This window comes from Acromyrmex echinatior, chromosome 5 (genome assembly GCF_024713525.1).
Source record: "Acromyrmex echinatior isolate Ae372 chromosome 5, ASM2471352v2, whole genome shotgun sequence".
In the NCBI taxonomy this organism is placed as follows: domain Eukaryota; kingdom Metazoa; phylum Arthropoda; class Insecta; order Hymenoptera; family Formicidae; genus Acromyrmex; species Acromyrmex echinatior.
In genome coordinates, this window is record NC_141856.1 from 5,797,814 (window position 1) to 5,809,233 (window position 11,420).

The 11,420-nt window shown below is 34.6% G+C and overlaps 2 protein-coding genes across 5 annotated transcripts; both read left to right on the forward strand.

Annotated features, from left to right (window-relative positions):
• Window positions 1-109: 109 nt before the first annotated feature.
• On the forward strand, window positions 110-4,950 carry LOC105149473 (U3 small nucleolar RNA-associated protein 6 homolog). 2 transcript variants are annotated; one of them, XM_011061916.2, is made up of 9 exons: window positions 110-337; window positions 430-556; window positions 1,895-2,047; window positions 2,107-2,297; window positions 2,371-2,610; window positions 2,698-3,037; window positions 3,391-3,573; window positions 3,638-3,809; window positions 3,931-4,950. In XM_011061916.2, exons 1-9 carry the CDS (start codon window positions 246-248, stop codon window positions 4,260-4,262), a joined length of 1,830 nt encoding a protein of 609 aa, XP_011060218.1. In that variant the 5' UTR covers window positions 110-245; the 3' UTR covers window positions 4,263-4,950. The 2 variants fall into 2 exon arrangements, with proteins under 2 accessions (XP_011060218.1, XP_011060219.1); XM_011061917.2 differs by having other exon boundaries at window positions 1,895-2,035.
• A 925-nt stretch (window positions 4,951-5,875) lies between these two features.
• Window positions 5,876-11,330, forward strand: Tsc1 (tuberous sclerosis 1 protein hamartin). 3 transcript variants are annotated; one of them, XM_087406099.1, is made up of 15 exons: window positions 5,876-6,012; window positions 6,417-6,680; window positions 6,792-7,057; window positions 7,363-7,593; window positions 7,659-7,852; window positions 7,932-8,044; window positions 8,132-8,370; window positions 8,436-8,744; window positions 8,822-9,013; window positions 9,107-9,371; window positions 9,447-9,676; window positions 9,756-9,881; window positions 9,963-10,199; window positions 10,333-10,429; window positions 10,505-11,330. In XM_087406099.1, exons 2-15 carry the CDS (start codon window positions 6,572-6,574, stop codon window positions 11,026-11,028), a joined length of 3,132 nt encoding a protein of 1,043 aa, XP_087262225.1. In that variant the 5' UTR covers window positions 5,876-6,012; window positions 6,417-6,571; the 3' UTR covers window positions 11,029-11,330. The 3 variants fall into 3 exon arrangements, with proteins under 3 accessions (XP_087262225.1, XP_087262228.1, XP_087262224.1); XM_087406102.1 differs by having other exon boundaries at window positions 8,822-9,001; XM_087406098.1 differs by having other exon boundaries at window positions 8,822-9,371.
• The last annotated feature ends 90 nt before the right edge of the window (window positions 11,331-11,420 follow it).

Here is an 11,420-nt window from a genome sequence, read left to right on the forward strand (position 1 = left end):
AGTCATCAACTTTTCGAAAATCGAGAGAGATGCACCAATCGTTGCAAAGCTCCAATTTCGCTCGAGAGCTAGTTACATTCCTGACGTTTCTGAACGCATCGTTTATTTTCGTCCCATTTCGCCAACCGCCGGTCGCTCTGATGGAACGGAGCTTGTACGGAGTTGTGCTCGCGTTCGCTTGCAAATGTTTTCTGTGAATAGTTTCTCGTTGGATTATTCTAAGTATTCTCTAATATTCTCGAAAAATGGCGGAGTTTGTGGAGAAACGATGTCAGGACATGATCCCGGAGCTGGAACAAATGGAGAAGCTCAAGCTCTTTGATAAAAAAGAGATTCGGTAAGTGAATATGAATTTAGGTTATGTACGCGTACGTGCTTTTAAGAATCGGATGATCTTCAAATGTTGATTGACGTTTATTATATTTTTAGGAGCATCGCCAAGAAACTCAAAGAATACGAATATAAAATTCAACGACACACAAAAACTAAGGAAGACTATCTTCGATATATACAGTATGAAATGGATCTTCTAAAATTGATCAAGCAACGAAGAGATGTGAGTACTATATTCAAACTCTGTCATATAAAAAATAGGTATATTTTAAGCGATTTGAAACGCACCGGATTGTTGTGTTCACAATTTTACTTGCTGAATTCGAAAATTGTAGTTAATCTTCACTGTGTATACGTTTTTTTAATATTCATTAAGTGTATATGGGAGTCATTCATATCTGGCGCATTTGTTTTAATGGATTAAGTAGTTTAAAAAATATTTAAAAATTCATGTAACTTCCTTAATTAATCCAAATTAAAGATTTATACATAATTTAATAAATCTATTTGTTTATCGCGCGCGCGCATATGTGTGTGTATATATGTAAAATGTAAATATGTGAATATACACATATATACCTATTGGAAAAGATATTAAAAATGTAAAAAAAGACGTCAAGTAAATTTTGCAGAAAAAGATATCAAAAATAATGCTAAAAAAAGAAGTGAAATCAAAATAATATTTCAATATTTATTTTATATCTATTTAAAAAGTCTCATAGAACACTTCTATGGCTTCTCCAAGCGACATTTGGAAGACATCCTTATGTAGATATCCTGTTTATAATTTAAAATAAAAATTGCTAAGTTGTTCGCACTCTGACTTGTCAATAGAATTTTTTATCAACTTTTTAGTACTGCATTTTCTTATTTTTATCAATATGAGAAAATACGGTATTAAAAAATTCAGAAAAAATTTTGAAAAAATTCTTAGAATTTTATGAGAAAAAAATAAACAATTTTTATCTCTTGCAATTTTTCTGTAAAGTTAATAGTATTTGAAAAATTATTGAAGACCAATTTTCGGCAATTTTTAATAATTAATATCTCATTAATTATTGCGAAAATTGCAAAATGGTAAAGGACTTTTTGACTTAGTCCGCTCTACCTGCTCATGAAATATTTGGCGATTATTTTAGAACACCCTGTAGAATAATAACGATAAAAGTAATAATAAAAATAATAGAAAAAAATTCATGACCAAGAATATTATATTATTAAACATCTAACTTCGATCGATCCTAGGTGCTCTCTACTATTTATGTTGTAAAAATAATATTCGAAAATTAAGGAAATTATGATGTTTTTTTAATAAATATAATATTTGTCTCACCATGGCAATTATTGTTACATACTTTTCTGTTCTTTTCCACGTAGGATATAAATATTTTGTATATCGATCAATTTCTATTAATTCATTGTGTTAATTTGCGATCCCTGTGTGCTCCTCAAATCGCCTAAAATGTGTACCAACTCCTTTATAAATATTATATAGATATAAATAATATTATATAGATATAAGTAATTGTATGTACTCCAATATTTTTTTTTTTTTTTTTAGAAATATGGTATCACTCAAAAGAGGTCGGTCATCGATTATGGTATAACTAATAAGATGAATAACTTGTACAAAGAGGCGATATCTAAATTTCAAGATGATATTCGATTTTGGGTTGCTTATATGAAGTTCTGTAAGCATGTGGTAGGTAGCGAAGTAAGTAGATTGTCATTTCATTGTACTTGTATGACTTAATGCATTATTTATTTCCATAGCACTTCCACAGCAATATCAATCATATATTAGGCAGAATGCTGCAAGTACACAGAGATAAGCCAAAATGCTGGCACATAGCAGCGTATTGGGAATTGGAGGAGAATAAGAATAAGCATAGCGCACGGCAGTATCTCCTTAGAGGTTTACAGATTCATCCTAACTCTCAATTGCTATATACTGATGCTTTCAAGTAAGTATAAAGTGTATTTCTCAATAATCTTTTGCAATCTTCTCAATCATTTAGTTAAAATTTCTTTTTATAGACTCGAACTAGACAATCGCTTTGCGACAACTTCTGCTAATGCTGAAAACTCTGAGAAGGAAGGCCACATTGATCCAGTACCGACAACAGATGATAGCGAAATTCCAGTTCCATTGAAAACGGCATTCTTTATATACCAACAGGCTTTTGATCGTATTAAAGATATTAAATTTATAATAGTGTTGCTTAATATCACAAATGAACACGATAACACCAAGCCATTGCAGCTAAAAATCATTTGGTATATATACATATGTGTCATTATAGTAAACATGTTAAATATCATTGATCACGATAGTTAAAAATTGAAGATATAATTTAATTATAGCGATATGATTCGAGAATATGCTCATGAGCCTTTAATGTGGGATACATTGGCGCGTCGTGAATTGCAAGGCTTAGCGCAACCAGTCAGTGACACGGCGACGGAATCGGAGAATGCTGACCAAAAATCTCTGAGGGCTCGCATCACATCGTGCAATGAAGTATACCAGACTGCTATAAAGAAAATCAAAACTGTAGAAATCTGGTCGTTGTACATAGAATGCTTACTGGAAATTAATCGCGATCTGCGATTATTGCCAAATTTGAAAAGAAAACTCTTGAAAACCGCCTTGATGCAGGCTCATCGGGTGAAAAAACTAAAAGAGGAACATTATCTACGCTGGGTTTGTATTCAACATTTCCGTAACATTCATAGTATACACAATTTAGTAATTGTAAATACTTGCTTAAACTTGATTATAATTCATATATCAAAATTTTTTTCTATAAAAATAGTTTCTATATATTTATTTTAAGAATGTCTACTTGAATTTTTTAATAACCATTAAGAGCAGACTTTTTAACGGTTATTGATTATTATCATTAGAATCTATATTTCTTCGATGTTGAATTTTTTACACACAATTAAAATACCTATCAGATTGAAATCTTTTTAATTAAAAAAATGTTTAGAAATAATGAGTAGGCGTTTGTTTCTCTCTTTCTTAAAATATATAATAATGGTTATCGCATTCAGATTGATATATTGAACGCCGATAAGGAATCGAACAAAAACGACGAAGGAATGCGAAAAAAATTGGACGAAGTACTACAAGGAGCGACTGACGTTCTACCAAATAGCGTCGGTATTTGGCATGCGCGGCTTAATCATTTGTTGCAATGTGATTTGGAGAAAGAAGCGTATGCTATATTTCCAGAGGTAACAAATCTTGCAAACTGTCAATATATTTGATCTTGCTGATATTGAGAATTTTATGAATTAGGTGACGGACAAATTTGGCGAGAAAGCGTTACCCTTGTGGAAACTGCGATTCTTGCATGCTCAGCTAAAAAGTTGGGATGAGGTCGAAGAGAGCTATCAAGCGGCTCTAAAGTATCCGTTAATTGCTAAAGATGTTAAGGCTTCATGGCTTGAATGGCTTGTTTTAACGAAAGGTAATCATTAATTACACATTTTTTTTATATTTTGCTCTTGTTATCAAAATTTAATATTATATATTAATATGAGAAATGAAATTTTTCTACGATATCTATATCTATTTTTGCTTTTTCTTAGGCATTCGTGCAGCTCGCAAGGCATATGACGATCTCTACCTTCAACCTCTTACTTCGTTGGAATTCCACAAGAAGATGATCTCGTTAGAGCTCATACAGCCAGAGATCATGTCGAAATACGTGCGACGGCCTTATGAAATGGCGATAATGCACTTCGGGACTCACGACACGTCCATCTGGTTAGATTACATCAAATACGAGATGCAGTACGGAGAACCAAAGAAAGCCAGCGATATTCATGAGCGGGCAGTCAAAACGTTAGATTCTAGCTTAACGTATTCCTTTATTCGAGATTACGGCCTGATCATGGCGAAACCTAATTCCATAAAATAATGCCGATCGTGAGCATGCATTATGTACATATATCAATTAAGCGCGATATGTATGCATTGCGTGTATTGTATACATAAGATTACTGCCCCAACTTGCGTTATTTGTAATTAGTAAAATAATATATTGAGTTTCGATAAATGTTTAAAACATCTGAGATCTTCCATGAAAAGTTACTTTTGAAGGAGACAATTTTTTTATGTATACAGATGTTATTTTTTATATATAAATTCTAATTGCATTTAAGCAAGTTTTATCTACAAGAAATCAAGTTAATTATCAAATAGTATATACTATGGAAGTTATAACGATATGTTGAACTCAATATAAATGTTTCTCTTAGCATTTTTGCTCATAAATCGGTATCAAGATGATCTTTAGGAATTACTTTAGCTAGTATTGTAAACAAATCATTGATTTTTGGTCAAACCGAGCGTATACTTTTATAACCGTTTTCGAGGTAACAAATTCTCTAACATTAGAAATGTTACTTTTGATTGTTTTTTTCTAGTATATCAAATTATGAATTCGACTTTTTATATTATATTTTATATGTTGAAAAGAATTAAACGAGCGTATTTCTTCAATATTAAAAAAATTAAATACATATTTTAAAAATTTACATAAATTTACAAAATAACGTAACGCAACGAATGATTGCAGAAATATATAGTGAAGATATATAGTAAAATGAGATTATTATTGTAATTATCCTCTCATTTCGAATCAGTCTCGTAACATTTTCCCAAATTGATTGAAAGGATGACTTCAATCAAATTTATCTTTTATCTGTATTGTATCTCTATTTTATTGACGTCAATAGAATTTTTGTTGCTTAATATATATTATATATATATATATATATATATGAAAAAAATTATATTAGGAAAAATATGAATTATACAGTTTTACAGTTAACAATTTTAAGTATCTTTTCCGATTGATATAATTGATATAATTTGATCAAGTACATCTACTTGTTAAGATATCATTTTTAGGATTAAATTATTAATTTTTTGTTTACGTATCGAAAAAAATTACATTAGGAATAATGATAATTATACAATTAAGAAATTTTACTCTAAGCAATTTTGCCGCTTAAATTGATCGCTGATTAAGTTATCTATTATTCTATTATTAAATTATCAAATAAATATTTTGTTAAGAAAGTATTATATTTTATTTTGTTATTCGCAATATGTGAAAAAATTAAAAGAAATAATATAGTTAATTATATAGTTTGAAATGTTATAAAATCTATCAATAATTTAATTAACTGCATGTTAAGTTAATCGAAATTTAGTCTTAGTTTAATCTTTGTATAAACTTCCAATTACTATTTTTCAATATCCAATAGAAAAACATCTTTTAGGAATTCCAGCTAATGATAAACCTTATCCCTGGAAGAAAAATTTTCTATTGGGTCCAATAGCGAACTTTATTATTAACATTTGATTTTATTTGATGAAGAAGAAGGAATTCTAAACAATTATATAAATCGTTAAATTTTGTTTGAATTATCGATCGGATAAAAAATTCGCAAGATAATTGACAATTCAATATGCAACGACAGAGACTCTCTTATCTAGACATGTGAAAGTTTATGCTAGACGACGTGCAGTGGTGAGATGGCAGCACCAAGGAGACCCTGAAGAAGATATATGGAGGTTTTCCCACCAGTCCCACCACCCGAGCTCGCCAGTCGCCATAGAACTCCAGGAATTTGCCTGTGGAGGTGTTCGATGAGATTCGGGTGAGTTGCTTTGGTTGATTTTCTTCGATAGGCGCGAGTCTTGTCGCCAGGATTTGTCCGATGTCGTGGATGCGCGCATGCCACAGGATTTATCACGCGACCGGTCGCCGTCGAAGCGACTGACAGTTTTGCGGTTACGCGGAACAGGACCGACAAGCTTTTCCATCGAGTGTCGTGCAGAGGGTAAAAGATGTATGCGTGCTGACAGTTCGCCCGGATGATCGCACGACCTTGTCGCGACATGTGAGCCTCGCATAGAGTAGTGAAACCGACGTGTCGTTCGACTCGATTCCCGCGATCAGCGATTTGCAGACTCTAATCGCTAGTAGCAACTGCTGACACAGCGAGATCTCAGGATTGTCCTGCAATTCTCTGCTTCTCACAGTGTATTTTCTTTCCCGTAGGTACCTTGGCATCCCTGTCGCTGCAGACAATGCCTGTCTTGCGTGACAGACGACTGATGACTCAGAGCGTCGTTGCCGAACCGATTTCTGCTTCCACCGCCTGATCGAAGGACCATGAGAGAGTAGGAATCTTTTGAGTCAAACCGCAAGTCAAGATGAGTGTCGGTCCTGCAGGCGTCGCCGATCTGTTTTACTTACTGGAATCGAATAAACTTGGGGAGGTCGAAGAGACCAAAAAAGTATTCCATGATCATTTCTTATGCAGTGAGTAATACACATGCATTTGTAATATTAACGATATATATATATATATATATATATATATATATATATAATATGATTATGTTTTTAATTTACATTGGACCTCATTTACAGCAAAAGACAATTGGCTGGTAAATGGATTATTGGATTATTATCTTTCTACAAATTCTTCGAGGACAGCAGAAGTATTAGCAGGTGTACGAGATCCGCATGATAAACATCTGTTAGATCGTTTGTCAGACATTCTTTCAAAACCTGGCAATAGTGGGCAGAGATTACATGCACTCACACTACTTGGGCATATAGCCAGACGTCAGCCTACTTGGTTGTACAAGCTAGCCAGTCATGCTTTATTCAGAGATCTACTCAAATTACTTAAGGTAATATATTTCTTTATTGTTTCTTTTTTTTATCTATACACATACATTTATTGTAGACTCATGAAACTTATAAAATTAATTTGTGAATTCTGCATTTTTGTATGTTTTTTTAACATAAATATGAATTTGCTTAAGATGCGTATAATTTATATGCTGCATATATACATAATTTTCATATGATTATTAATGTGAGTTAATTAAAAATTTTATATTTAGAATATATGTATATTTGATTTGAAAATAACTTTAAGTACTGGAAAAAATTAAGTGTATACATACTATTTTACAAGATTATATTTTTTAAGGTGGAGACAGATATATTACCACTTATGAGTGCCCTTCTTCTGTTAGTAATGTTGTTACCAATGTTACCTGCTGCTCTAGGGCCATATTTACCAGAAATATTTGAGGTATTCGGCCGCTTGGCCTCTTATTATCATCATCATCAATCCTTACTTTCTCCTTCTACCCCCTTTACTTCAACCACAGTACCAAATGTCATCGACAAGGACCATTTGTACCTCATACATTTGCAGGTGAATATTTGTGATCATTTTACAAGTGTCGTGACGTTAATTATTTACCTTACCATTGGTTATAGGTAGGATTATACAGCTTATTTCATAGACTGTACGCGATGTATCCTTGCAATTTTATATCATACCTGAAGCAACAATACGTTCAACGTGATCAATTGGCTACATTTACTCATACTATTAGACCAATGTTGGATTCTGTGCGTATGCACCCTTCTCTTGTTACAGCATCTAAGGATGCAGAAATTTCAGCCACTAGGTATACATATATACTAAATATATTTTGTGTCATACAGTATTGTCTAAATCATTGTTGCTTCTTTTTTGTTGCGTCGCAGATGGAAAAAAATGGAACATCACGATATTGTGATAGAATGTGGTCGTTTTACATTAGACAAATGTCGGGAGGAAATTTTAGGAGTAGTTAACTCTCGGTGCACTCCACCTCTTGGTCAGCATTATTAATTATCATCTTCATACCTATGTTTTTTTTTCCGAAGAATGATAGAAAATGATGACTTTGTTTATGCATTTACAGATCAATCTTCCATCACTTGCGCACCGATAAACATTTGTGGCGGAGTAACGACCGTAGAGACTAGTAATGGGGAAGATGATGCGTTTTGGTCACCGAGCATGACAGTGCCACCGCATAGCCCGGCACAAAACGCATCTCATGAGCCACGCTCTGCTCCGCCGACGCCTAATAACAATAGAAGTGGTACTTCCCCGCCCGAGGCTGCTATAGAAGCTACCCCCGAAACAACTCCTGTTAAGGTATACAAAAAGTTATTAAAATATTGCCTTCTTCTACGTCGAAAATGTACACTATTTTTATACAGGATGTACGAAAATTATCAACGAGACAAGCGCCTCTGGGATCCAGCGCAGTGCGTGCTCTAAATGCGTTGGGCAATGGCACATCTTCTCGGCCATCAACGCCGACCTCCGTAAACTCCGGAATAAAAAGTGCAGACATTGCAGCAAATACACATGGATTTCTTTCGAATAGACTAAGTAAGATTATGGTAGACAGACAAAATGTTTTTCAATCGCAAAAATCATTGAGTAATAGCGAAGAAAATGGAAGGCTCTTAGAAATGGCTATAAGTCAAAACGGGAAGAATGATTCTTGGCAAGAAGATCAAGAGGTTTGAGCAATTTACTGAGCAATCCTGTATTGAATAAATACAGACATGATGTGGTACTTAATAATATTTTAACATAGGTATTGGAGATTGTCAGTTCACACGGAAATGGAGCAGTCGAAATGCCAAAGTATGTTGAAGCGCAATCTGAAACACGAAGCGAGAGAAACACGTATGGCACTCTATCTCATTTATCGCAAAAGATTTATCTTCGACTGTACTCCCAATGCCATTTCCCAATTGAAGATTCAAATTCAAATGTAACGCACAAAGTGAAGTATCAAAGAATTCGAAGATTTTCAAAGATTATTGCATGTAATGTTTTGTATTGTAGCAGGAATGAAAAAAAATGTTTACATGCACAGATTCGACACTCCAGATCTTGTCCGGACATGGAAATGCAGAGAAAATGTTATAGCGAAGACGTGACGGATCAAGCAAAGGGACGTGAGGATACCGGCAGTCAAACATGTGATTTATTTCCATACGAGCATCTGCTGCTAGGAATGTTAGATCAGAACAATCAAAACTTTAGTCAAGAAAGTTCAGATTCGAGAATGTCGCCAATTAGCATGCTCGATCGATATATTGAGGCTTGCACGAGAACGAATAGCTTTTCTAGTAAAACGAGTAAATATGAAGTAACCTGTAACATGTAATAGCACTTATCTCTGGTAAGTGAAGTGAAATACTAGTTTCTTTTAGGAACAAATGGTACCAGGCAGAAACAAAAAAAGAAAGGAGAGGAGGATACGGAAGAAGATGTAACAGAAGACGATAGTATAGATCCAACTTGTGCTAATCAGTCACTTCAACTTATGCAAATGCAACTGCAATTTGAACGGCAGCGACGGGAAGTTCATGCTGAGCGTAATCGACGTCTGCTCGGTAAATTAAGAGACTCGCGAGCTTCGGAAGAGCATAATCTTGCTTTGGTCTGTTTATATTTTTATACATAATATTTATTAAATTTTTATGCGACTGTTGATGGATTTGATATTATTTGTCTTACAGACTGAGCGTTTAAAAATGATCGAAAGAGAAGTGGAAGAACTGAAAGCGCAATTGGAGCATAATAAGAGGGAAGCCCATCAGGCCGAGGAACAATATAAAGAAGCTATGCATCATTGGCAAACTAAAGTATTTATTTTATTTTCAAAAATATTTACAGAAAAGAAAAAAATATTGGAAGAGACTAATAATCACTTATTACATACATAGTGCATCGAAGAACAACGACAAAGCCATGCGTTCAGAGATCGCCTAGAGAATCTAGAATTGGAATTAAAAAACGAACAAAAGAAGACGATTGAATCACAGCAACAACTTCGTTCTGTCGAGGCGGAACTTTTCAATGCAGGACACCAGCTTAAGACAGCACTGAAGGCTGCGGACCGTGGCAAGGAACTGGAAAATATTGTAGATACTATGCAGAAAAAGTTTGTGCTTTTAGGAGAGGTAACTCATTCTTCAAATTAAGAAATTATGTTAACAAACTTGATTCATAAAAATTTAAGTTGAAAGAATTAATATTTATTGTATATTATAGGAATATAATAGCGCGTATATAATCCGTATTTTTTTCCTACAGGCGCAATTAAGATTAGAAGAAAATGCAAGTACTTTCTCACCGACAACCAAGCAAGAAACAGCGCAGATTCAGAAATCGTGTACAGAAGAGTTAAACAGTAAGTATTTGAAGGTTTGAGAATGATATACTCTGCGCAAAAGGAATTATATGTACTATCAAAATTCTTTTGTAGATGTTCGGCGACAATTGGAATCACGATCGTCACATTTGGAAGCCCTGAAAGCACGCTTAAGTGAAGTAGAAAATAAGGACGCGCGTAAGGAGACGCAACTGGTGAATCTGCAACGGCTCCTGCAAGAGACAAAGGAGCAACACGCGTCTGAATTGGAGGCCGTTGAATCCAAGTATCGGGCACAAGTGGAGATCATTCTTCTTCAAGAAGGCCGTATACTTGAGCTTCATGGTAAACTGGAGACCGCGACGTATTCCAACGCTTCGCCCATAGGTAATCCCGCTTCTTCAGCATCGCCTAAGGAACGATCTCCTCCTCTCTCAACCAGCTTAGCTTCGTCCAGCGAGGGCAGTCTCGCATTTATCCATCCGGGCGCCGGGATCATCATGAACGATTGCTGCGACACCGCGACGGGTGAAATCCCAAATTTACAAGCTATGATAGAACCTATACCGAGTAGCAGTCAAACCACCTCACCGTCACGCTCCGTCACTCAACGATCATCGACGCCGAAACAAGATTAACGCCACGGAAATGTTTATTGCGATGTGAGTCTCTCATATACCGCCGGCAGACGGTATACGGGATTATTATTGAAGATTATATTTGCGAATGCGCTGCGATCATTACTTAGTATCGCAGTACGAATGGAAAGAAAGTTATTTGTAGCTTTTTATCGATAGAGTAGACGAGATTCGTAAGGAAGTTGTACTAATCGGCTGATTGCGATCGAACAGGCATACTATGTTTGTTAGTGTTGGTATATCTCCGCTCTTGGAAAAAATGGATTTACAGTGAATAAATGGTTGAGATATTTTGCTGACCAGCTTGACAATTTCAATTTCTGCACGTATCCTGATTAATACCCTTCATATTTTACCTGTCTTATACCAACGATAACATTCTATTATGTGAT

Bases quoted from the DNA above. Each gene is read 5' to 3' on its own strand.
- LOC105149473 (XM_011061916.2), top strand. From the start codon at position 246: ATGGCGGAGTTTGTGGAGAAACGATGTCAGGACATGATCCCGGAGCTG. The intron at 2,048-2,106 runs GTAAGTAGATTG...TTATTTCCATAG, and splicing joins AGCATGTGGTAGGTAGCGAA to CACTTCCACAGCAATATCAA. The intron at 2,611-2,697 runs GTATATATACAT...ATTTAATTATAG, and splicing joins TTGCAGCTAAAAATCATTTG to CGATATGATTCGAGAATATG.
- Tsc1 (XM_087406098.1), top strand. From the start codon at position 6,572: ATGAGTGTCGGTCCTGCAGGCGTCGCCGATCTGTTTTACTTACTGGAA. The intron at 9,372-9,446 runs GTAAATATGAAG...AGTTTCTTTTAG, and splicing joins TAGCTTTTCTAGTAAAACGA to GAACAAATGGTACCAGGCAG. The intron at 9,677-9,755 runs GTCTGTTTATAT...TTTGTCTTACAG, and splicing joins AAGAGCATAATCTTGCTTTG to ACTGAGCGTTTAAAAATGAT.